The 25,999-nt window shown below is 39.8% G+C and overlaps 3 protein-coding genes across 12 annotated transcripts in view; 2 read left to right on the top strand and 1 right to left on the bottom strand.

Moving 5' to 3' along the window:
- Positions 1-24,609, bottom strand: ERMARD (ER membrane associated RNA degradation). 3 transcript variants are annotated; one of them, XM_085575444.1, is made up of 18 exons: positions 24,468-24,609; positions 15,912-16,080; positions 14,647-14,786; positions 14,288-14,389; positions 13,054-13,143; positions 12,518-12,615; positions 11,855-11,991; positions 10,438-10,552; positions 9,794-9,896; positions 9,326-9,355; positions 8,744-8,813; positions 7,815-7,984; positions 6,563-6,646; positions 5,687-5,766; positions 5,073-5,201; positions 3,348-3,557; positions 957-1,070; positions 1-404 (listed from the first exon to the last, which is right to left on the bottom strand). In XM_085575444.1, the coding sequence occupies exons 2-18, from the start codon at positions 16,078-16,080 to the stop codon at positions 245-247; spliced, it is 2,001 nt and encodes a 666-aa protein (XP_085431570.1). In that variant the 5' UTR covers positions 24,468-24,609; the 3' UTR covers positions 1-244. The 3 variants fall into 3 exon arrangements, with proteins under 3 accessions (XP_085431570.1, XP_085431568.1, XP_085431569.1); XM_085575442.1 differs by lacking the exon at positions 24,468-24,609 and adding an exon at positions 16,895-17,035; XM_085575443.1 differs by lacking the exons at positions 6,563-6,646; positions 24,468-24,609 and adding an exon at positions 16,895-17,035.
- On the top strand, positions 17,288-23,215 carry DYNLT2 (dynein light chain Tctex-type 2). The gene is made up of 4 exons (XM_021527176.2): positions 17,288-17,385; positions 19,864-20,013; positions 20,836-20,994; positions 22,315-23,215. Exons 1-4 carry the CDS (start codon positions 17,350-17,352, stop codon positions 22,423-22,425), a joined length of 456 nt encoding a protein of 151 aa, XP_021382851.1. The 5' UTR covers positions 17,288-17,349; the 3' UTR covers positions 22,426-23,215.
- PHF10 (PHD finger protein 10) overlaps positions 23,869-25,999 on the top strand; it is an 18,458-nt gene continuing 16,327 nt past the window's right edge. For all 8 annotated transcript variants that reach the window (XR_014953825.1, XM_021527177.4, XM_085575437.1 and 5 more), the window contains exon 1: positions 23,869-24,348. Coding sequence is in view for 7 of the 8 variants with exons in the window: in XM_021527177.4 (XP_021382852.4) it covers positions 23,884-24,348 (465 nt within the window). In the remaining variant the exon portion in view is untranslated. The remainder of the gene's footprint in view (positions 24,349-25,999) is intronic.

The raw sequence follows: 25,999 nt of genomic DNA on the forward strand, positions 1-25,999 counted from the left end.
TTGTATCATCCTGATTTACTTCACAGTAAATATTTTCCAGTGGATTTGATAAACAACCCATTCTATGAAACCTTGATCATTCATCTGCAGTATCAGCAGCTACCTTCTGACAAAAAGAGTAAATTTTGCATCCAAAATTTGAAAATGACTTATGAAATTCGTCTTTGAATAAGATTTATCAAATATGAGGTCTCTGTAACTGTTTAGATATAACAACATCCAGACATTCGTAAGCCCATTTCATTCACATAGCTAGATGCATTAACATTAGCTTTCTGTCACAGATTTTCCTTATTTTTATCAAAGTGTTCTTTGTAAGTTCTATGGTTTCATCCCACTTGTTTTTCTCAAGGCTTGTGTACGTCACCAAGTTCTCAGTGTACTGCAAGACTGACTTCAAAAACCTATGAGAAATAACATTAGAGAAAAAAAACGCTTTTTAAGATTATGAAAAAAAAAAAAAAAAAGAGAAGAGAAGAGAAGAATACTGCAGTGCCTGACTTAAAGTTGCAAATATCTTTAAGTTTCCAAATCTCCCTCAGGATTGGATGATCAATACATTATGGTTTGCTCTACTTTTGGGGAACCACTCCCTCCCTCTCACACCAAGATGGGAAGATCTTCAGAACTGCAATTAACACCACCATAGAAAGAATACAGTGACCAAATGTGTGACAGTTTTCCCCAATGGCTTCCTTTGCTTTCTTAATCAAATGTTTCACAATGTATGTGATATCCAACCAGCTGTTAATTAACACAAATGGAGTAAAGTCAGCAACATACTGAATGCCACTTTTATGTATTAATAGTCCCTATCTACGCTTCAAGAAAGTTATTTTAGCTCCTCACTGTCCAAGGTAAAGTTATGACTATAATGATGAAAAATCTCTATAGTACAGATCAAAATGGAATTCTAGGGCAATTCCTATTTCCATAAAGTAAATTTATATACTCACTTTAGATACTGCTGATAATCAAAAGGATTCTTCTTACAAACGAAATGAACACTGACTAGTTCCTGAGTAATCAACAGTAAGATGAGTCGCAACACTGGAGACAAAAATTTAATGCTAGAAATAAAATAAAAATACTTAAATAAACAAACTAAAACCAAATTAAAAATAAATAATTAATATTAAGCAAATATTAAGACTTCTGCACCCAATCTAAATTGCTGGATATTGCAGAGTCGGGGGAAAAGAAAGATTATGAAATGTCCTTCAGCAAAAAGCAGCACAAATCCCACAAAAGTAAACAGAGACTCATAAACTGAAAATGAGGGGGGAAAAGAAGGCAAATATCTAAGATTCCAAAGAAAAATTTGCAAGCTCCCATTAATCCATAGATAATAAACTACAGTTCAACTGAATCACAAATGTGTATCATGAGTTGTCAGTTTAAGCTATGTTTCTTAAGCAACATGGTTAACATTTTTAGGAACATAACCTTTCCAGTAACACAATACTTATAAAACTCTGGAAAGCTGCTATGATTAGGAAAAAAAAAATGGAATATTAAAACCTCTTCTATCTATAAAGGAACTGATTCAAGTGTAAAGAAAAAAAGCAGTAAAATAAAGTAGATAAAATCTTCAAATCAGTTAAACCTATCGCAGTCAGATAAAACTTGAACGGCATTTATATACCTAAATAAGTGTCGTGGTTTGACATGGAAAAATAATTTTCTCAGAAGGAAGAGGTCAATTTGGATATTGACCAATTGAAGGTGGACACGCCTCTGAGAACACAGAGGGGTTAAAAGCAGAATTCCCAGGAGAACTCGCTCTCTTTGGTTCCGGTCAGGGCGCAGTGCAGCCTCTCCCCTGCCCGGCCGTGGCTGGGTGGGGAGGGGACGGCCCATGGCCTGACTGAGGTGGGCCCAAGGGTGGAGGGGCTGGAACCGGGCTGGCCCCTGCAGATGGAAGGGTGAAGAAATCTGGGATGTCTCCGTTCCCCCCCAGAGTCTCTCTGTCTCTCTCTCTCTCTCTCTCTCTCTCAAGAGACAGCGGCGGTTTTGTCAGCAGTTCACTGCAGGGAAGGAGAAGAGCGGGGGGCCGCAAGGTGCCCAGCTGCCTGTGGGAGCTGGAGTCTGGGCATCGAGCCATCCTGGGAGTCGGGACTTTTAACCCTTCCTGAGAAATGAAAGCTGTGTGAAATTTTTCTCCTCCTTGGTTTGAAAGAGAGGAGAGAAACAGCTTGGACCCTGGGATGTTAGAAGGAGAAATTCTAGGCGGAAGGAGATGATGGAGTGGCTTTTGGCTGGACTTTTTCCTTGGTAGCCACAGACTGAACCAATCTTCTCCTCCAAGAAAGACTGTATTTTAGGAGGATGCCAGTGAGCCAAGAGACCTGCTTCAGCTGGGAAAACACAGAAGTGGAGCGAACAGAGAAAAGTTAGGGGGTTTGTGTTGGTGCCCCCTGTCCTCAAAGAAGAAGAAAAGAAGATCTCTGTTCTTGGACCCTCGGCCCCAGGGGAAAATGGGGGGGGACTGTGGTCCCAAAAATGAAAACCTGACCTGTTATTTTTTCCCCTCTTGGCAGGGCATCCTTGAAAGGAAAAATCCTAAAAGCAGTCTGTCCATCCATGCATTGGTGGTGAGAGCACTGTGCATGGAAAGGAGAGGGTCACCATTGGCAAACTTTTTCCTCTGGGCGGTGCCATGTGTGACATGGAAGCACAGGATCTGGCAGCTGTGTTTCTTGGGGGGTCTGTGGCACAGGAGTGGATGGACTGAGTATCGATTGTCTGGAGGGTGGAAACTTGATTGGGGTCCAGATTGTGTCTCACTGTGGTTTGTTGGATTTGGGTGGTGAGAGGAGGAATGCTTTGGAAGGTTTTCATTTTGAATTTTGTGTGTCTTTCTTTCTTTCTTTTTTCTTTTATAGTAGCATAGTAGTAGTAGCTTAATAAAGTTTTTTTCTTGTTATTAGGCTTGGGCCTGCTTTGCTCTGTTCTCGATCGCATTTCACAGCATTCGGCTGGGAGATTGAATTTTCATGGGGGCACTGGCATTGTGCCAGTGTGGAACCATGACAATAGGAAAAGCCAGAAATTTAAAAGATACTATCTAACATTCAAGCAATACTTGATTTGAAAGGTTGTAATTTACAGTGACATAATCTAGCAACGCTCCCCAAATTACTCTCCAATTTGAGATTTTCTTGTTATTTCAATATTGCTACTTAATAGAAACCTGGTTGACACTTGATTCTGAAATGGTTAACAAGAAAATGCAAACACTGTTGACTTTAAACTTCCAAGTGAATCCACTGAAAGGCAACAACAGCAGCGTGCAGCCATTCTCTCATAAACCCTAACCACTGAGTAAAGCAAAACCAGCAGCCAACCTGTTCAGCATCCGCCGATAGTTGAGCCTCTGGCGAGAACGCAGAGTCTTGTTAAGCCACTGCGTGTGTCTCAGCCCAGCGCCGGCAATAACCTGCTGGGACACTTGATGGCACTGCGAGCTTATTTTGCGGAGTACCACCACTACTTCCAGGACAGGTCGTGGGGAATACAGCGTGCAAATGCGTGTATCACGAAGTTCCACCAGCAGCCTCCAAAACAGGAAGGGATTTTTTAACGTCAATCCTTTGTTAGCTGGATTTAACATCAGATACATTTCATATTAAGTGCGGTTTGACTCATAATGTTTTAATTCAGAAAACTTGGAAACAAATTGCCCTTATCTCATGACTGAAAAAAGGCAAGAATCTGGGTAGTAGGAGTAGTGATTTTGTTTTCTATCACTTTATTGAATATAAATGCAAAACTGATTATGATGAATATGGTTCCCATTTCAGATCAAAGAAACACATCCACAATAAATAAAACTGCCTGGCTGAAATGATACACTGAACACATCAAATCACAGCAGGGCTGTGGTTGAAGCCTCCCACCATAGCTCAACTCACAATGAATTAACCTCCACCTAATAAAACTCATGAAACAAATGCTATTAATTAGTATTCCCATTAGTGTGTGGTCTTCTGGGCAGAACAAGAAGCAGACTTAACATTGCGTATAATGCAGGTGGTGAGGCCATTTTTTTAATCAACACCACACCAGAGCATGCTTTGTTAAAGCTCACAAATATCTTCCCGCTGTCATATTTGCTACACTAATGTGTCACACATCGCTTTAAATACTCTGTTCTTATGCAAGTGTTTCTTAACCTCCCTCATGCTCAGTTGATCCCTGAGATAGCAAAACATTAATGACTTGAAGTGATAAAGGCAGAAAACTCTAAGAAAAGGTCTAACACATCAATAATTAGGCTTCTTTGCTCCAAGTAATAAATTTGCAGATTGGTGGGTAGAAGCAGAAGACCCACATGTTATGTAAGTAAAACAACAGGCAGAATCATCTTTGCTCTATGCCATCCATGCCTGATGGGTTTCATTAGGAGTGTTTTGTTTCAACATATTCATTCGTCATGGGGCTCTTAAGACTGCTTTAAGAGTGGCAATTAAAAGACAAATTATTTTATTATTCCAAATCAGATATAATTGGAAATAACATACCTAAAAGTCTGATACCTATATATATATATATATATATATATATATATATATATATATATATATATATATAACAAGATATTTTCTTTTTCTGAATCTTGATATTAAAGCATGAAGAATAAAATTACATAGCAGCATATTGCCATTTTGAATGCCACACACAGCTGTGACACCAAGCACATTAAAACGATTTTCTGATGCAGTTTTTAGCACAAACCAGGCTAAAACCAACCTAATCTAGTAAGTACACAAATATTTAAAATATTTCGCTTTCATGGTCTGGAAAAAAAAAAAGGTTATTTCTTCAGGCTAATTTCTAAGTAAAATCTCTATTGTAATTCTAAAATGTACAATGTCTCATCCTGATTTTGAAGATGATGTTCAGCTCAATCCTACAATTTTCAGATTAAATCAGCAGTAACACTAGAAAAATGCATTCAGTAATTCAAGCATTTCTCTGCAGACAGGGACAGGATAATTTAGGTTTGAGAGTTCTTACATTGGGCTGCAAGTAGAAGCTGACATCAGGAACTGGGAGGGCATCAAACTCACCTCTCTGTTAGGACACCATTTATAGGATCATCTGAACTGCAGCAATTCTGGGGCATATAATGCTGCAACTGAGATATAATTTCAGATATGATCAAAATCAAAGTATTACCTTCAGCATTTCCTTCCAACCTTAAAAACAAGAGAAAAAAAATTGAGGCTATAAAATAGTTTAGTACTCATTATTTCTTAAATGGCATAGATCAAGATGCAGATTTCTTTGGATAGCAGCGTATTCAGTGTCCACTCTTACATTCTCATATAATTTCTTTTCCCTCTACCTTACAAGCATGATTTTCTTTCTCCAACTAAAGCAACATTTTCTCATTGTTAGCAATCTTCAGAACCCCTCTTAATTCTCCATTCGTAAATAGCCTACAGTATACTGATTATATGTATATGATAGATTAAATTTTTTTCTCTCAGCTCTAAACAAGTACAATATCCTCCAGTGATACTATTAATGACTTCCTCCTTTTCAAATAACAATAGAATGCTACATTCTCTTTCTAATTAATATCTTCTATACAGTTTCCTACTGGTTACCAAGTCCTTTTCAGAGTATGGAATTATTTGGTTTTTTTTGTATCTGGGGATCTTATACAGCACATACATACCCTTTAATCTTTTGTACTTGTTCTTCAGGCACTATTGCTAATTCAGGCCATAAGTGGATACTCTTCATACATTCCAGAACCTCAAAAACATATAGTGAAAAATGTTTTGTAAAGTATAGACTTTGACATGCTTTTCTTAGTGGCCCATTTAGAAAAAAACTGCAACAGGCAGTAAGTTATTTGTTCCCTAGTCATAACGGTGTAAGCCAACTTCATTTGCTAAGGTTTAGTTTAGGACAAAAAGTAGATGCACACTTCCATACTAAAACAATATCTGAACAAACTAATTTAGTATTCTTTTTTATTTAAATATAAAAAATTAACTAACATGACTTTTGTAACACACTCTTTGCATGCTGATGAAAAGTAAAAGAACTAGGTATGTCTACTTCAATCTCAAATCAAAAGAGAAACATCCTCAAGCTGTTCATTAAACTGATTGGCAGAGAACTACTATGACATTGGAAAGCAGATTTTGCTACCATAACAGAATCTTAATCAACTGGCCTTCATACAGTATAAAAAACTTAGTAATAGCCTAATCCTGGAGACAGGACCCAGCAGTGGTCCTGACATAAAAAAAAGCATATGGAGATTAAGAAAACTACAGAAAAGCAAACACTCAGGTAAGAATAAAGTTATTTCATGATCTAGAACACAAATATGGTATTAATTGCATTAACAGGAGTGTGCAGAATTATGTTTCATTTTAGCAACTGTGATTTCCTTTACGTTTTGAAAAATAAAGCAAAAAAAAAAGAAAGTAAGGTTTGAACTTTTTTTAGGACACAATCAAAGCATGAAGAAAAGAATTAGATAATTTTGAGGATTCACAATTTTAAGGGTCACAATGCTGTCACAGATGGAAGTACCTACCTGTTTCTTGAGTCGGGAAATTGGATGAAATCGAGATTGGTAGCAACTTGCACAGTTCATCAGTGGTTTTATGACCATGTGTTCCTGATTTACAAGATCACAGACAATACACAACAGTTTCTCTAAGCTGTCCTAATCATATGCAGATTCAGACTTATATGTCATTTTATGCATGCCACCTATAGCACTGGTGTCAGCAAACATTTCCAAATGTGTAAGGGCTGAAAGAAGTAATCAGCACAGTGAGTGGTTGAAGCTTAATTTCACATATTTTAACTATGAAGCCTGACAGCAGCTGACAGAAAAGCAACCAAGTACACTCTTAATGCAGCAGTTCACAGCACATCTTGAGAAACTAAGAGCTGCCACTAATAAATGGAAGATTTATCTCATAGGTTCCTGCATGATATTGAAAGAAGTAATCTCAAACATAAACAGGAAACTGGGGGAGAGCAAACACAATAATTGCTGATGTTGAGAAACATAGTGCTAGGCAAAAAGTGTTTACAAATTCATAGTGTAAGTATAGATACAAATAACACTTCCATTAGCAAGATGCTCTTATTTACAGTGCCTCTGGAAAAGAAAATCTCAATAACGACACACAGATATTCTACATACCTTTCAGATAATTCTGCAGATAAATAGGCTAGTTCATCAATACAGTTGGACAAAATTAAGTGGAATCATTATAATTTATGGATCAGCTTTTTGAATAAGGACTGGTTAAGCCAACAAATGGTAGAGTAAGAAAAGGTAACATATTGGAAAACTTTCTGTACTTATTTAGCTACAGAACTAGGCAAAAACATACTTTCATAATTTTTTACTTGGAGGAATATTTCATCTGCACAAAAAGTAGCTGTCAGGAAATGTCACCCTGATTCTTAAGACTTCCTAAAGCCTTCTGAGTTTACATTCCTTTGGAGAACTTTCCCACACAATTTCTGTAAACAACGTATTGTTTACATTCTTTTATGGGGGTAGAGAGCACTTGATGTACTAGTAGTTTGTCCAATGTCTTTGGAGAGGTAGCCCGTTCACTCTCCAATCCAATGTCACCCTTGGGAAGGTATAAAAGACAGAGTCAAATAATAAACGTTCCTTTTTTACCTTGCAAGCAACAAGTAGTCCGCGTTGTGCTTTCACGTGTCCCACAGCAACAAGGAAAGATTCAATCATAAAACTCTAAAATCATATTTGGTATCCAAAATAACAAAAAACAAAATGAGAACAAAATACTGGTCCCTACCTTAAGAGAAAACATACTCTCATCTGAGAATCTGCAGAGAATAGTAATAGCAAATCCAATTATCTGGTTAGCTATTTCTCTAGGAAATGTTTCTAGATTGATCTCTCCATGGCTTAAACGATCTCTTATACGTGGGCCCTCCTGGTGGTTCAAGAAATCCCAAAGGAAGTCCTGTGGAAACACACACCAACTATACAGAATTCCATTCTATGTATACTCATACAGAACTGAACATATTCAGTGTATAGAATATCTCTGAAAGACAAGTATGTGACTATGTCTATATTATAGGGGTGTTCAGATACTCAGAAAAAAAAAAACACAACAAAACAAAACAGTGCAAACTAAATTTGTAAAATACATTCTATATTGTGACAGTTAACACCAGATTTCCATCAACTCAGTGTCCCAGGCCCTTCATAGCCCTACTGCCTCTGGTGACAGGACAGTAACCTCAGATCTCCCCTATACTCTCAAAAGACCTCTAATAAACTCAGAAGCCCTGGTTTTTCTGTTCACAATCTGTTTGGGTAGTAAGATGCAGAATGTGCTCAGATAGGTTTGAATTATATTTCTGTGCTATCTGCCCAGACAATCTAAGGCATGTCTCACAAGCAGTCAGAAATAAGTTTTGAAATTTCCCTGTATGAGCATCAGTTCTTCTCCTGCTCCATTCAGCTTAACTTCAGGAGTCTAAAGACAAATATCTCTGAAACACTTATATTTCAGAAAGAAAGATAGCCTCATATTCTAATGAAATATAGCTTGTCAGGTATGACTTCATAACCTCCACAATAAAAAAGGCTAACAATCTTCTAAGGTTCTAAACTGCTAGACATAAGCTATATGAAATAATTGAGTTATTAGGTATATCATAAAGATTATTACTAAGTGAAACAAACAAACAAAAGACACTTTCAAAACACTTCCCATGGCAGGCTCCTCAAGAACTACAGGTAGCTGGTTGACTTCTTCATTATCCAAATGCTTTGCTAGCATCTAGGAAAAAAAAAATAATTGAACAGAAACTTATTGAATTATTGAAGACCATATAATCAAAGAAGAAACACCAACTAAAATAGTTTTCCTAATCTGATGTGATTACTTCTGCTACTCTAGAATCAAGATTCCTAATTAATACTGACAAACAACTTGAAATAATTCAAACAATTTGTAAAACTGAGGATTTGTGCTGGCATTATTTATTTGTATTTATTTTGACTAACTGAATCTATAAAAAATAGCAGAATGTTTGTTTCTGTGGAGTGCTGAATTTCAAGATAAAAACATTTAGGAAAAAGATAGTCTGTTCATTACAATTTGTATTAATATTGATATTTGCTGAAGCATTCCAAATTTAAAGTGTTTACTGTCCACCATCTTTTATTTGGGAAAAAAAGTTAGAAATAATGACATATTCAACAAAAGAAAGTGCATTCTTAACTCTAGTAATGGGAAACATACATGGTTTATATTCTGACACTGATATATTTAGAAAAAAATCACAGTACCTCATCAAAAGTGGTGTAGAGAGCAGAAGACTAGAACAAAACACAAATAATATTATTTGGTTTTCAGACAAAATCAATTAACTAGTCATATATATAAAACTTTAGTTTATTCATTTGCATGAGATATCAGAGGTGCACAAATAGCAAAGAAGTCCCTTTATGAATGAAAAAAGGCACTTTGGGATTTTGTCCTGAGTTTTTTAAAACAAATATATCATGTCCTGCTTTTCACCCTAAATACTGTTTCTGAATTTTAATCTTCCACTAATTTTTCAGTCCTTTTTAGAAGCACAAAAAATATTAAAGGCATTAATGAATCTCAAATGGAGATGTGTAAATAATATTACAAAATTGATTGAAATTTTGTGGGGTAAATCTGTTAATGGCTATAGACACTACATTTCTAGAATAACTCTTTTGCAAATATTGTAAGCACTAAATCATATTTGACTTTAGACAAAAGTTTACCTCTGCTGTTAGCAATCGATTTGGACATTTATTAGTTGTAGTGAAAAGCACTCTAAGTCCAACTTCCAGCTGAGGAATTAAAAGAATCACACTGTCAGCATACCTGAAAAAGTAACAGAGATATCCAAAGGGTGTTTTTCTTCCTTATAAATATAAACTATTTCAGAGTTACAGTCTTGGGCCAAACAACCCTGCCAAAATTCCTTTGTAATGCACTTTGTAAACAAACAATAAATGACTACCTGTGCCAAACAGAAACTGACCACTGAATTCAAGCTCAGAGATGAGAATAACTCTCAAAAAGATGGAGCATGTGAGAGAAAAACAAAACAATACACTTTTTTTGAAAATTAAAGATATGTGTGATTCAACATATGAAGATTTATTTCCGCTTGCTTTGTAAACCTCCCTTTTTTTGCTACATCTCCAAAAGCTCTTTTTGGGCTTCAAAATATAGTTTACAGTCTTAACTGGTACAAAACAAAGTTATAACTCAACAAACTTTCCAAGAGATCACCATAACAAAGCATAACAATATGCTTTGAAGTAATTTAGTATAAAGCCTTAGAATCTACAAATGCAGTTATAAAAATATAGAATATATTCTTTTTAGATTCTATTTTAAAAAAATTACAAGATCTTACCTGTTTTGCTTGAAAGCTGTTAAAGCAGCAATCCAAAATGGTAACATAACTTTTAATACAAAACTGGACAGTTTTACAAGTTCTTCAGCTATGGAAAGTATTTCACTATTAAGATCTGCAAGTTAAAAAAATAACATTGAAAAATTACATACAATCTACACTTTGTAATGAATTTTAAATATTTCACTGAAAGAATTATATTATTTCAACATTTGTAAAAGGAAATTTAAAAGTTATCAAATTTATTTTAACTATGCAATTACAACAGTAGCCACATTTAAGATCAGAATTTAAATATGTAAGATTGCATATGTGGTGATAATATAAAATTATAGAGTAAAACCATTTTAAAAAGTCATGTTTGCTTTTTATTGAAAGACTACATAGCAACTGGACCCAGCTTCTGTCGAGTTCTTCTCTACCTACTTCAGATACTTAAAAAAAATATAATATTAATGAATAATTTCTATTCAGCCAGAATCAGTAGAGTAGTAGGAACATTTGAACATGAGTACGTTGTTCCTATTTTATCAATTTTCTGTGTTGAGAATACAGCATAATAAGCTAACACTTCATAATTCAATGCTACCATGTAATGAAGCCCACACTTATAAATTCATATTATTAATGCTTCATCCAAGAGAAAGCTTAAAATGATAAGTGTAACTTGATTGCAGTAGGTGTTTTCTCAAAGCCAATCAACAGCCATAGGATTTACAGTACATAATTATTGGAATCTTATCAGCTTGATTTGGTTCCCAAAAACTCTGTCTCAATTTCTAGACAGATGTTCCACTGATTATATAGCACAAATTGATCATGCTCACCATTGACACCAAGATCCCCTATATGCTATTATTGCCTTTAAAAAGTAGGAATAAACCAAATAAGGTCTGTGGACAGGGAGAAGATTTTTATCTGACACTTCAAATCCTTCCCTGAGAAACGCATTAATGTAGTGAAAATGTGTCACCATCTTTTATTCTGTTTCAACACTACATTCTCTGTAAGACTCAGGGCACTCCTGCTGGGACTCTAGCAGCTGGAACCCATTGATTCTGAAAAAAGTTAGATTTCATAAAGGCAAACTAGATGAATGTTATATGAAATTAATTCTCATAATCAAAAAAATGTAACATACAGTTGAAGTATTTTAGAAGTAGCCATATTTAATGTTTCAATGTGTTGCAATTATTTTAGAATGCAGAAGTTTTTTGCTCAATAGTCAGTGAACTATCAACATATTAAGATGTCCTACAAGCATGATTGGTTCACCTAATGACGGTGTATACAGGTATCTTAGTTAAGATTAAATCTTGGAACTCTGGGAAATGCATTATTTTCAGCAGCACTTTTGGACAAGGAAACAATAGCAAATACAGGATAATAAAAAATTTGGTAGTGGTTAAATACTTGCCTGGAAATGCATCAAGCTCCTCTAAGCTAATGAAGATCACATAAGGTCGATGTACTAAAACACCTTTAGTTTGCAGAAGATAGGTCTGTAACAACTGACCCAATCCTGCGGTTAAAAAGAGCAGCATAGCACAGTATCTAGGGAGAATACCACAATATATTAGAAAAGCTTATACAAAGAATTTTTTTTTTGCAAAGAACCAACATTTTTGAGTTAGGAACAAAGGGTTTTTTTCACTTTTTTGAAAAACACCCAGAATGTACACTCCCCACCTGAGTAGGAGCACTTAATAATTAATTGCATTCATAAGCATGATAAAAAGGGTAGAATCAGATAAAAAGCATCACTGTATTCTACATTGGCTGCTGTTGCTCCTCCTTCTACCCCATTCCTCTGTCTTTTGTTCCAAGTTACTCCTCACTGCCCTGACTTAAAAAAAAGTTAAACTTTCTTGTTTCCCCTAATAGTACAAAGCCTGCTGGACCTAATACTGGCCACCTTTGTAATGGCTGAAGTATTCTATGGAAATCCATTTCCAAAAGAAGCAGAAGCTGCAAGGGAAATTAATTTTCTTTCCCATAAGAGAAGTGGTTACTAACCACTTGCCAAGAACTCACAAGTCTGACTGGTAAGAAAATGAGTGTTTTTTTCCTGGTAACTTACTTGGCAGGAATTTCTTGTGGTGATGCAAACCCATGCCACAAAACATTACGAAGGTTCAGACCATGTGGAGATCCAATGAATACCCTCAGTACATTCATCTAATTAATAAAAAAAGCAATTACTGCATGAAGAAATCTATTATTGTTTTCCTTTCTTAACCTTCTTACTTTTATTACCTTTCCCTGGCAGAAAAGTTCAGAAATCATTAAGAAACTACAATGTCTACTGTCAAGATGACTGGCCACCACTTATCACAGTAACAGAAACTCATTAATTGCAATTCTCACTGTTCTCTGAAGGAGAAACTTTCAGCTGATTTGTACAAGATATAGAATATAATATGGGAAGAACCAATCAAGTTATTAAATATCCCAAACAGTTATGACAGGCAAACTAATGAGATCAAGTTTATCTCTTAGTTCTTGTAGTATAAATCTAGTGTAATTTAATGCAAATTAACACAAGGTACATTTGGTAGGAAGAAAACCAACTCCGTAGTTATTTTATTCCTTATTTCAAAACAACTATGTACTTACTACAGCTTGTCCAAAGACATCTGCAAGCTGCTCAGATGCAAGCAAGTCTCTTAGAAGGAAAGGACAATCATTGCCCTTAAGTAAATACACCTATTAAGAAAAAAAGGGCAGAACAGATAATAAATAATTTAGTATACTTTGTATTTCAAACATATACCTTGACTATTTTACACAATAACAATTTTCGTTATTGTAAAAACACTAATCAAACAAAACCCACTAAATCCTTAAGAAGGCTTTAAATTCTGCAATTGTACAACAAATTAAAAATCTAGACAACGCATCAGGAAAGAGTGGATATTTTGCTTAATGTGACCATAATTAGGCTTTTCACAGAGTCTGTACTTATACTGTCTTTTTCCTGCAAAAAATCCCACAAAAACCAATAAGGCACAACCCTAGTAGGGCACAACCTTATTAAGAATACCTAAGCTCTATCAAGGATAGCATATTTTGTTTTTACAATAGAAATTTATAGGATCTATCATTGTGAAAGGGAGGAGACCTGTGGTTTGTTTTCTGACTCAGACTGTTCTTCAAACTAGATTTTATCCTTGTTGGACAATATTAGCATCTCAAGCTTCAACTGCTATCACACCTTCCATTCTTGGTACTCTCCCTGACATTTTTTTCCAATCTTTGGTGATTTGTTATACTGAAAAATTTACCATGCCCCACAGTTGGGCAAATTGGTTTGTGAGTTAGCCCATTGCTCTTTCTCTGTCATTTCCTTCTCCAGAGCTCCTTACAGATATTGAACAACTAGCCATTTTAACTTATCTGGCTGTAAAACAGTCCAGCAGCAAAAGCTGTTTAAGCAGCTGTTTCTCCCTTCTCCCTGGGCAAGAAGCTGCATGCTACCCCTCACAGAAGTTAATACACCACCAGATCTTCTGTGGAAGCTATGATATCCACTTCAGTTAAATAAAAGAAACTAATAAAGACCTACTCTGTACACTGATCAATCAAATGTTTCTCTTTCCTAATTAATGTAGTTAGTAACAGCACTCGCACAAACAACTGAACAAGCACTGGTGAAGGAGCTCTACATATGTTTCCATCAGCACAATTGGATCCAGGAAAGAACCTCTGTCCAACTCAAAATGCATGTGGACTCTTAGTGTATTACTACAGAACAGAGTAATATAACTTTTTCAACGTACAATTAAATCCAAGAGCTCATTCCCATCTTATAAAGCCAAATCTGCAATAGACCCCTCATGCTGGCACTTACGTCACCCAAGGCTCGCTCCAAGCATGATGTTAGTTTCATTAAGCCAAGAGCAATGTCTGTAGCTTGTGCAGACTGCAAAACATCAAACACTTTCAGAAATACCTGCATAATGGGGGAGAAATGAATGTTGTGCTCAATATTTAAAATGAAAGATCACATAGCCAATAGCACAGAGAAATTTAAATATTCCTCCATGACAGTTGCTATGCAAATGTAGAAAGAAAATCATGACAAAGAAATGAAAATGCAGTTACAGATTCTAAGCATTTTGCTTCATGGATATCTCTTCTGTGTTCTTACATTAAACTTCCACAAAGAGTTCAGGTGACAAAATACAAACTTAACAGAAATTTCCATACCTCTGTGCAGTTTGTCCAGTGGAACCATGATGCATACTGTATTACAAACTGATCCTTGGTCAGAGATTTGAAGTATGAATTAACAGATTCACAGACAGGTCCTAATGATCGTATGCTTTTGATATAATCCACACTTTGATCTTAAATTGAAAAATTGAAGGTGATTAAGGTGATTAGGATACCAACCTTCCTGAAAGTCTAATATTTTAAAACTCACTAGGGATAAAACCTGCTACAGTTTGTGTACATATTTAGCACAGACAGTTTTATCCCGACTATTTTAGTACAACCAATACAAGACAATTTACACCAAAACACCACACAGAAAAGGTATTGAAAAGTAAAACTGCAATGCAAAATCAGGTAATATCAAGCACCTTCTCCAAACAGAACTAAAAAACCCCACAAAAATAGTACCCCAACAGAAACTTAACACAAGTAAATATGGAAGTAAATAGGATCATTATGTTCTGCTTTTGTTGAAATATATAGAACCTTCTAGAATTTCTATAGAAATCCCATATATCAAGCCGGATGCTAGTGCAGGCTCAGTGAGAGTCAAACTGCACCACTTATGGCCTTTAAAGAAGGCAGATGGATGTGGTACCTTACAGAGTGGTATCATTGCCTCTTTTTCATGAGACACTTTTTCTAGGAAAATAAGTTCTTCTGGTTTACTGAAAGATATTTCTACCACCTCTGGAAATATATAACATAGCTTGCATGATGCAATTTACAAATTAAAGTTCTATTAATTCATCAGGACATAAATACTTTGTTTTGGTTAAAAAAACAACTACAAACTATTCCACATAGAAGGGAAACAAGACCATACTTCTGTACAACCTGAAGTTGGGAAACACAAACAGAAGAAACAGTACCAATATTGATGGTCCCAGGCTTTTAAATTTAGTGCAAAAGGACTATAAAGAAGACAGAACAAGACAATTATGCAGTTGGAGAGAAACAGAACTGAACCCCTTATATAACAGGCACATTTAGCTGGGAACCAAGATGAAGGCAAAGTAGGAGCTACTTAGGTAGAACAAATTACATGAACCTTAGGAGCCAGCAAAAGCCAAATACCAAATGCAGATGGAAAATTTAAAGCTCTTTGTAGGTATGAACTCTACATACTCTAATATGCAGCAGAGCTAGTAGTGTACTGTAACAAACTGTCACAACTCAGCTAGGATTGCTATGAGCTGTACTGAAATTCTGCATCAGTCTTACATGCATCACTGCTACAGCAGGTAAACACCAACCTGATTCAAGGTAACACACGTGCTCTGTAACAGCTTGCCAACATACTTCCCCATTTTCAGATAAAATGTTATCAATATCATGGGTGTCTTTCTTCTCAAATCCAAGTTTGCAAATTGCATAATGCACAGGCTGAGAAAGGCAAGTAGTGACCGAGTCTGGCAACACCATCTAGAACAAACACACACGCACACAGAGAAAGAATCCTTGTAACAAGAAAGGACATGAGAACAAAAAAAATTATTAAAACATACCCATCAGCACAGAAACACAGTTATATGGTGTCTGTAAACAATCTGTTTGGGTTTGCAATGCAAGTTTCATTCTCATACATGATGAAAGGAGAACTCTCAACCAGAACCACCTTCATAAAACTGAGGGAAAGCATTGCTCTGTTTTCACAAGGTCAGGATGGTGTATTTCATGACAAGGTAGACTGAAGTAAAATATCCCAGTTTATATAGAAATGTTCTGTCTAATTTCTGAGCTTGCAGAGAAACTCATGCTACTTCAAGTAAAACAAGAGTATCAGTCCTTACAACCAGCAAGATCCTTGGAGAGAGGCAGGGGAAGAATACATGAATTCTGTTAAGCATCCATGCTATTTTCACATTAGTCTAAAGAGAAAAATCAACTGATATAAAAGCACACATTTAAATTTTAAAAATTGCACAGAAAAAAATGCCCATGTTAACAAGCAGGAAAATGCTTCTGATTTAGTTAAAAGAATCACACTTCTTCACTCATTAGATAGACAAGAAACATATAATGAAGTACCACAACTAATAATAACTAAAAATATGCCATTAAAGTTAAATTAAAAACATTTTTCCTCTCTAATTGGGTGGCAGAATTAGCCCTCACATATGTAATTTCTGAATTCATGGCTTCAAGGAGAGAAGAAATATTTATATAGCTATCAGGACTAAGCAAGGGTAACAGTTCCCATTGGAAACCGCTATTAGCTGCCATCTGGAGTACCTACCTGCTATAAAGAAAAACGAATTTAAACATCTACAATGTTCCTAAGACCATATCTTAGGATATATGCTTCAGTCCATCTTAATTTGTGTCTGTTCCCCTTCGCGTTCGCCGTTTCACTCTCAAGGACAGAAGGCCAGGCAAGCCCCGCACGCCCGCTGCCCCCCTTTACCACGATCGTTTATGTAAAGCGGGCCGGGCACGGGGCAGGGCGGTGACTTTTGCAGGGAGGGCAGGTCAGCAAGCCCCGGGCTGGCTCTGGCAGAAGCAGGGCCGGGCTCTCCCCGCCCGCAGCGCCGGCCCTTTCCCGGGGCCCGGCCCTTTCCCGGGGCCCGGCGCCGCCGGTGCCGCCATGGCCGCCGCCGTCTCCGTTACCGCCGCCCGCGCGCCACGTCACGGCCGGCTCGCGGGCAGGGCCCGGGCCGCCGCCCGCCGCGCCGCGGGGCTGCCGCCACGGCCATGGAGGGAGGCAAAAAGCGCCAGGATAAAGACACGGTGAGCGCCGCCGGGGCTGAGCCGGCCGGGGCTGGGGCACCGCCCGCCGGGAGCGGGGACAGTGGCCCCGGCGCGGGAGGGTGTGATGCCCGACTTGGGGGGAGGTGTGCTGGTCCGGGCCTGCCGCGCTTCAGTTGGGAGGGATGGATGGGGCGCGGAGAAGGTGGGTTAAAGGGTGCGTGTGATTTTGTGAAAATTGGCATCAGGAATACTTGGTGTTGGTTAGCGGCCGGTTTGGCATAGCGCGTGCTCCTTCTGCCCGGTCAGGTGCGACGCCCGCTCGCGCCCTGCAGCTGGCTGCTGTGATGGCAACGAGAAGGGGCGTCCTGCCTTTGGTGGGGCAGCCTCTCCAACCTGGGGTGCTGCTCCAAACTAGAAGCCGTGCCCTCTTCTGAAGGAATACACAAGAACTCTTTTTTGTTTGTTTTAACAATTAAAACCTATTGGTTGTTAAAATGGACTTACTAACAAACAGAATTTTATTTCAATAGCAAAAGCTTTTTTTTTTTTTCCTCTTGACATACTTCCTTCCATATGTCCAAAGTTAAGCCAATGTACTCGAGTTGAGTAGCCTAAGAACAAGCGTTTTTTGGTCAAGTGCTCAAATGCAGTCAGTTCTTGAACATCTGAGAGTTTTATTCACAGAAGGTGCAAATATTTTACAGAAACATAATTGCAACATTGTGCTAAAACTTAGGGGTTTACTGTGGATTCTATACAGTGATATACAGAAGTAGGTTTATTTACTAGCAACATCTATAGTGAAATTGAGGTTTTTGGTTGCCTCATTAGTAAATGCAATGACTTCTTGCAAGTAATTATGAAAACTCCTGTCACTAATAATAGCAGGTAAACTTTTAAGTATGGCCATTGTTAGAAGTTGTATGCTATAGACATGAATTTTTTTCCATCATTGATGTAAGAGGTTGAAGGTAGTGTGGCTCAAGCTGAACCATGTCAGCAAAGAATCACTGTTTAGACAGCACCTTTTTTCACAAGTTCATTGCTACTCACATGGATGGGGATGCTCATTTGAAGACCTCAGCTGCAATACTTGAGGTGTTTTTTCTTCTGTTAGGTGACGTGTGATGAGTATGTCAGGGTGGTAGTCTTTTGAGATCTGAGTTTGCAGTTAGTAGATAACGAGTGTCCACAGGCTAACTGCAAATGTGTTTGGTCCTTGTGATTTAGAGTAAGTGTTATTCAGAGTTCAACAAACACCAGCAGGCCATTTGCACTAAGGCTGCCAACATCACTGCTTTTAAGGAACTAAAGGACACTTTTAGGTAATGTCCACAGCTTTTGACAGAACGAATGTGCAAGTGATTTCGTGGAGAAGAAACTGCATTTCTTCCCTGATTCTTTAAACTCCTCAGATGGAAAGAGCTGTGAGCCCCTGAGTAGCATGTCTTCTAAAATAATTCTTATTAGACTTTTATATTATCCTTAAGTGACTTTTATTCTGTACTTCTTAGCATAAACCTCACATTGTGATGTTATTTCACCTTTGAGTTCTTTTCTGCTGTCCTGGAAAGGAACTGATCATTGTCTCTCAATGTTAGGTTGTAGCAGTAGTCAGGAAGTGGAGCTGAGACTGAAGAGTCGGTGAAACTTGGAAGTGGTTTGTTACGAAGTAGCTGGTATGGAAGACCATTGCCTGTGGCAATTGTTAGGATGTCATTGGTTCCTTGTGCTTTTCTGTCTCTGTTACTATTTTACAGTTCTATTTTAAGCCACCTTGGTGGACAGCAGGTGACATAATTTTTTGCAACATCAGACTTGTTTCTTGCATTCATAGCAGCACAAGTTTTGTTATATTTGTTGCAGAGAGAGAGTACATAGCTGGATGGGGAGAAAATGTGATCATCAGAGATCTGGGTTTAAGTTCCAAGCAAAATTACAAAGCTTTGCACACTGGGGCTTACTTTTTTTCCTTCTTCTTCTTCTTCTTTTTTTTTTTTTTTTTTGTAATGAGCAAATTAAATCATCATTACATAAGCTACTATTTTAGTAACAAGGAATAAGGACAAGCAAAATGAAGTAGTAAATGAACAAATGAACCAAATCTGTATTTTGGATATTGTATAGGCTATTTGAATGAGAAACTTGAACTTGTGGCTAACAGTCCTGGTTGGGTATGTTAATATCTCTGTATTTTTCCTTGGAAAAGGGAGTGGATTAAGGGTGGTAATATGGTGTATCTGATTGACAAGTTTAAAGTTCAGTTGGATTTTGCTGAAAAAAAATTTAAAGTTGAGTGGAAGTCAACCACTTCTCCTATTTCAGGCAAAACAGTAGTGTTAAAACAGCCAGAAGATGATAACCAGTTTCTAGCTTTCTGTGGTTTTTCTTAACATATTCCTAAACTAATTGTTGGGGTTTTTTTCTCTTAGCTGTACACCATAAAGTATTATTTAGTGTCTTTAAATTCTAAAATATTGACATGTGATGTGGATTTTTTCTTATTATTTTGTACAGTCAAAAGGAAAAAAACCACCTCAGGATGCTTCAGGCACAGCTCCAACAGAAGGAAAGGCAAAGCCAAAAAGCTGTAACACATACAGACTGGAGCCACGTACTAAAGTTCGGGATGCTTTAGTCAGAGACAAAGCTGAAGCAATACTAACGGTATAGTATTTAAATTAATTTGCTCATTGCAAAAGCAGCCTGTCTTGCAGAAGTATTTACGGAACAGTGAATATTGCATAAACTTAAACACACATAAATCTCTGCAGTCTTTTGAGTTTTCGCACATGAATGTAATGTGAACGTACTCAGTTTTGCAAAGTGCAGAAGGGCCTCTGCAAAGTCACTGCTGAGCATGTGCTGTTTGGGTGGAAGTCAAGCTTCATAAACTCCTGCATTTTTTAAGTCAAATTGTGCTGCAGCACATTTCAAAGTACCATAATCCACAAAATGTTCAGTTAGCAAAAGATCATGACATCAAATTTGTGGATTTCTATTAATTCTGCTAATATCACAGGACCTGCATAAAATTACTTGGTATCCTTGACAGTCAGACTGGTACATACACAAATTAAGCCAAAATGAAATGAAACAATTTTTTGAGGTAATCCAAAGCTGTTAGTGGTATTTGAACAGTTATCACCAGATTTTTTTAATTCTGCTGTCTGGAAGACATATCTTGGGTATTTGGAACAGATATTTGTAGCACTGTTTTCCAGTGAACTGAGCTCGAATAATGGAGAAGAATACACTCCTGATTGTTAAATAGAGATTGGCTGGGCATGTGTGTCACCTTTAAAAAAACAGATAAAACATTTTGGAGTAAAAGCAGTTCATCCTTTGCTGTTTGAGACCATCGTCTGTACTGACTATTCAATTCATTAGTTCTTCTCATGTTCTTGTAATGAAAATGACTGTAAAGGGTGTTTTTTGCAAAAGACTACTAGGATGAAAACTAAGATCTTTCTAAATTGTTTTTCATAGAAGAAACTACAAGAAGCCACATATGATGGAGCTTCTAGTCCCTTCTTGTGTGCTTCAATATCAGAAGAAATATTAAATGCTGTGAAGGAATTGGACTATGACCGTTATAAGTATGTGGTGACAGTGCTAATTGTGGAAAAGGCGAATCAGGCAATGATTGTAAGCAAACATATTATTTGTTACACCTTTTAGAATTGTGTGTTATCTCCTAGGTGTTCTTTCACTTTCAGCAGCTAAACTTGTTTGAGGTGGTCCTGAACCTTTTACCTCCTTTATGGGTAATAGTATCCCAGGTGACAATTCAAGGTGCTGCTGTGATTCTGCCTACACTCTGAAAGTTGTGTTCATGTGTTCAGTAAGTGGCAAACAGCCCCAACTGCACTTTCCTGTCATCCACTTGTTTCCACTGCCTGCTGTGCCATACAATTCCATGAGTTCAGCGAATTTTGTTTTTCTTTGTCCAGTGTACTTGGACATTTGGGTTCTCACATTCCACAAAAAATGCTATGCATTTGTAGTGTTGGGTGTCATGGAACAGAAGGGTGGCAAGGAAAGGGCTGGTAAGTGCAGCTGCCACCAGACATTGTCCTGGGACTTTAAATTAACACCAGTCATCTGAACTTGGAACACCTAAAATAAAAGGATGCTAGATTTTGCTGTGTTGGTGTATAAATTTAGTATTCCAATTAGCTTGGAGCTCCCACTGGCATTCAGAATGTTTTATCTGTCTAGTAGAGTGTCAAAGAACACTTCTGCTTTAGAGTGTTCATTATCAGTTCTTAAAACCTGATTGAAACCAACCTGTGTTTAGTGAGTTACATGAAACAATGTTTGAAGGGTTCAGCTTCAGTACCAAATCCAGTTTGTGAGTTGCCTGCATCTACCTGCTTTTCTGGTAGCATCTCACAGTACTCTGCCTCTTAAGGGGTGCTTTGACTAAGGAGCTGTAGGTACAAACAGATTAGTGAAGTTGTCCAAGTTAACTTTTTCTCCCAAGGAATGTGTTTATTCCATCCATCAATTCACACAGTTCAGCTTTGAAAACAATTTTATCAAAAAGGCTGAGAGCCCAATAAATTTACAAGTAGGCTGGAGTAAGCTGGAGGTGGAGGAGTGGGGGATGTGACTTTGGTTGTATGTGTTCCCAAAACTGAAGTCTATTCACACTGACATACAATTGCTTTTGAAGGGGTGCTCTTACTGTATGTTAAATTGTAACACGTGAACACAAGACAGAATTGGGGGTTTGGTACTGAGATTTTTGAATCTATCTGTGTGGGAACTTCACTGCGAAGCAAGAACATGTATTTAACATTGAATAGGAATTGTTAATTTTATTCAACTTTTGCATTGTTGTTAATAGTTGTAATTCTCTTAATACGATTAATTAGCATGTAGATGCTAGGTGTTCTTTAAAAATAAATAGTAAAACTGCTGAATATAGGTTCACTTGTAACTTTTTCTCTTTTATCTCTTTAGGTTGCCAGCAGATGCCTCTGGGATGCTGAGAGAGATACTTGGGTTTCAGCTAAATGTGAAACTGATACATTTATTGCACTGGCTTTGGTAATGGCTTGTTATTACGACTAAAACTGAAAGTCACAGCTGCATTTGTGCATCACAAGACATGGTATATTAGAAAAATTTAAAAACATCATAATTATGTTATTCCTTTTTGTCCTATTGCTGTTGGCACATTCAAACTGACATATAGTTGAGATAATTTTGCTTGATTTTGCTCTGTTTAAAAAAAAAACCAAACAAAACTGCTTTGGAAATGTTTATGGTTGAGTACATATGGGCTTCATCTGTTGTAATGCTCTGCTGTGGAAGTGGGAGCAGCTGGTGTAAGGCCAAACATTGCAAAATTTTGAATGTTGCTTGTCTGTTGAGTGCCTAGGACTGTTCACCAATGCTTATATGCGGTTGCACGTATCAGTTTTCTTAAAAGCATGCTTTTTGTAAGAAAAAGCAGTGTTCATTTTTCATTTTCATAGCTGGTATCTGATAAAATGCTAGTCTGCCTAGAAACGTGGCTGGAGGGAAGCGGTGTTTTGCAGTCCTAGAAACTTGTGCAAATTTCTAGCCGTTTGCCTTGAATGAAGTTAAGATCAGTTATTAGGTTCCCTGGGTCTTAACCTTTGGTTAAGTATTGCCTAGGGTCTGGTTGGTGGACAAGTACTGAATTGAGCGAGTTGGGTCACTTTGGTCTAGGGGTTTCTGGTGACAGTTGTAGGAGGATGATGGGATCAATCACAAGGCTATTGAGAATTGGTCCATATCTAGCAAGGGCAGCACCGATTGTATTTTTTAAATGAGACTCGCAGATCTGTGAAGTGTGTAGACATCACCTTTTGAATAAGCCGTGCATGGAGATCCAGCGCTGGTGTCTTTGCCACATCCGTTCTATTGTTGGGAGCTGAAAACAAACGCGGACGGGGCGGCGGTGCTTCCCACCGGCCCGTGGCCAGCTTGGGTCTGAGCGCTTTGGAGCCGCGGCCGGGCAAACCCCGAGGGGCGGTGAGCAGCCCGGGCCGCGGGTGGGCGCACACGCGGGGCCAGGGGCGCCCCGGCCGGGGGCGGTGCCGGGGCTGGGGCGCGGCCGTGCGCTTTGTTCGCCGGCGCGGGGCCGCGCGCGCCCGCGGGGCCCGGCTGCGGGCGGGCGCGCGCGCCGCCGCGGTCCCCGGGACGAGGGTCGTTCCCGTGGCGGGCAGGGAGGGCCGCGCTTCAGCTCCGCCCGCGCGTACCGGCGGCACCGGCACCGGGGGGCGGCGCGGCCCGGCGCGCGGCGGGCTCGGCGCGACCGCGCAGCGGCGGGGAGCGGCCGCACACGCCCTCCCTCCGTCGCAGGGGCGAGCGCGCTCGTGGCGGCTCCTCCGAGTGCGCCCCCCGCCCCCCGAACCCCCCTCCTGCGGGGGCTGATGGTTCACAAACGTAGCTCGTCCCCGGCTGACGTTCCCGGAGACGGGAGCCTGCCGGCGGAGCGGAGCAGCCCGGCCCTGCTGGGCGCCAGCTCCCGCGCTCGGCGCTGACCACGCCGCCGGGGGGATGCTGCCCCTCCGTGCCGCGCTGCTGCCCAAGCGCTACCGCGGCGGCTCGGCTCCGCGCTCGCGGCCGGGCCGCGCGGCCGCCCGAGCGGCGGCGGCAGGAGGAGGAGAAGGGCGCGGCGGCGGCGGCAGCACCGGCGGCGACGGATCCCCCGCGCCTGTCCCGCGGGGCGGCGCCGGGTCGGTGCGGGTGCCGGTCCGGCGGCGCGGGCCGGGGTCGCCGCGGGCTGCCCGGAGGGGGGCGGAGCAGGAGCCGCCGCGCCCGTGCGGGCGCTGGCCGGTAGGGGCCGCTGCCGCTCCCCGCAGGGCGCGGGGGGGCGGGGCCGGCGGGCGCGGCGCGAGGCCCGGTCGCGCGGCAGCGGCGGCGTCGCTCCTGTTGGCCCAGCCGGCGGCGGCCATGGCGGCCGTGCTGTCCCCGCGCCTCTGCGACAGCGACCCGGCCACGCCCGGCGCGCAGTCCCTCAAGGTGAGAGCGGTTGGCGGCGGCCGCGAGCTGCGGCGCGACAGCCGCCTCGGCGGGAGGCCTCGCGCGGCCCCCGCGCCCTGACCCGCGCCCCTCACCCGACCCGGCCGCCCCGGGCTCACCTCCCGCCCGCTGCGGGAGCCGGGCGGCGGCGGGCGGCCTCCCGCGCCCTGCGCAGAACTTTGAGCGCTGGTCTGCGGCCGGCTGGTCCGGGCCGTCCTCCTTCCCAAAAGTCCCTCGGCGTCCTCCCGGGGGCGGCTGAGTCCTCACCGCAGCAGCGCCGCAGCAGGGAAAGTTTGGGTCTGGCCGCGGGCAGTTCCGCGTTGGCCCGGCCGGCTGCTCCCGCGCATCCCGGGCACCGCGGGCACTTGTGGCGCCAAAGACTCCTGGCGCAGATTGGCAGTCGCCCTGTGAAACGCGTCTGTGCTAGTTCAGGCTTCTCTATCGCTTAATAAAGCAGCGCTACGTCGATCTTACAGTGACAGGCGTACCAGAAGTTTGTAACGTCACCATGTTTTGAAAGGACTAACAAGCTTTTTACAGAAACATGCGTTTTCAAGGGGCTTTTTTGGACAGTGTTTGACTTTTCATGTAAAGAGAGCCACGGAGCTATCCCTTTTTTCTGTTTTTGAACAGTAAAGGTGGTTGAGCAGCATTGTGCCTTTAGATTGCAGATGTTTTCACTTCATATACTAAGTTGTCTCCAACAAACTGAACTTGTGTGATTGAATTTCGTGAAATTTTAAGCACTGAGGGAAGCAAATGTGGAAATGGAGAGCACTGATCTCTCTGTATTATGGAGACTCATACTTTGTAACAGTACTGAGTATGAAAATTACAAAGTGAAAGAAGAAACTAATATCAGACACTTCCACCAAACTGTCAGGTTGAGATCTTTTAATGATGTTTTGAAGTCCCTTGGAAGTTTTGATATACCAAAGGGTTGCTTTTGCCCTGTTCAGGTGTTTGTCTAGCAGTTAAAAATATTTGGAGTGCACTAGTATTCTTGTGGGAAGTAGGAATGAACTACTGACTAGACAGCTATGTCACAAAACACTCTAATGCAATATTGTTTTGACTGGGGGCTGCTGCTTCTTCTAAGTTCACACAGGGTATTTTCAGCAATACTACAAAGTGACATAACTGGTAGTGTGAGTGGAGATGCTGCATGCTGCTTTTTTTTAAGGATGGCTGCACTAACAAAACAGTGTCATTAAATTTTGCTTTTCAGTTTTTATTACTGTGTGAAAGATGTTCTTGCTCCTTAAAGAGGAAGAAAACTATTTGTAAAAAATTGCAGAAAAACAAAAAAAAAAAAAAGCCAAAAATACAGGAGACAATAGGTTTTTGTCTGTGGCCTGTCTTGATCATAACATTGTGAAATGTTGCTTACATTACTTAAAAGTAATGTATTCTTGTTTACTGGAATATTTTTAAATTGATACTTCAAGTCATATGTTAAGTAAAACATACTAGAATGAAAGACATTAGCAAAGGTAGACCTAATAATCACTGTTGTCATTTTAAAATAAGTAAGTATAGTTAGTCTTGATCCATTTATTTCTGACAGGTTAATTCCTCTTTCTTACTTTTCACAGAAGTTATGAAATTGATTCTCTCACTCTGCTCCACTTTAGAAGTTCAATTACTTAAA

This window comes from Lonchura striata, chromosome 3 (genome assembly GCF_050655825.1).
Source record: "Lonchura striata isolate lonStrDom1 chromosome 3, ASM5065582v1, whole genome shotgun sequence".
Lineage (NCBI taxonomy): Eukaryota > Metazoa > Chordata > Aves > Passeriformes > Estrildidae > Lonchura > Lonchura striata.

Excerpts from the sequence above, each read along its gene's own strand:
- ERMARD (XM_085575444.1), bottom strand. The coding sequence starts at position 16,080 with ATGGTGTTGCCAGACTCGGTCACTACTTGCCTTTCTCAGCCTGTGCAT. Across the intron at positions 10,553-11,854 it reads GGAGCTTGATGCATTTCCAG|ATCTTAATAGTGAAATACTT; the intron begins GCAAGTATTTAA and ends TTTAACTTGCAG. Across the intron at positions 5,767-6,562 it reads TTTCCCGACTCAAGAAACAG|GTTCTGGAATGTATGAAGAG; the intron begins GTAGGTACTTCC and ends TATGTTTTTGAG.
- DYNLT2 (XM_021527176.2), top strand. The coding sequence starts at position 17,350 with ATGGAGGGAGGCAAAAAGCGCCAGGATAAAGACACG. Across the intron at positions 20,014-20,835 it reads AAGCTGAAGCAATACTAACG|AAGAAACTACAAGAAGCCAC; the intron begins GTATAGTATTTA and ends TGTTTTTCATAG. Across the intron at positions 20,995-22,314 it reads AGGCGAATCAGGCAATGATT|GTTGCCAGCAGATGCCTCTG; the intron begins GTAAGCAAACAT and ends TTATCTCTTTAG.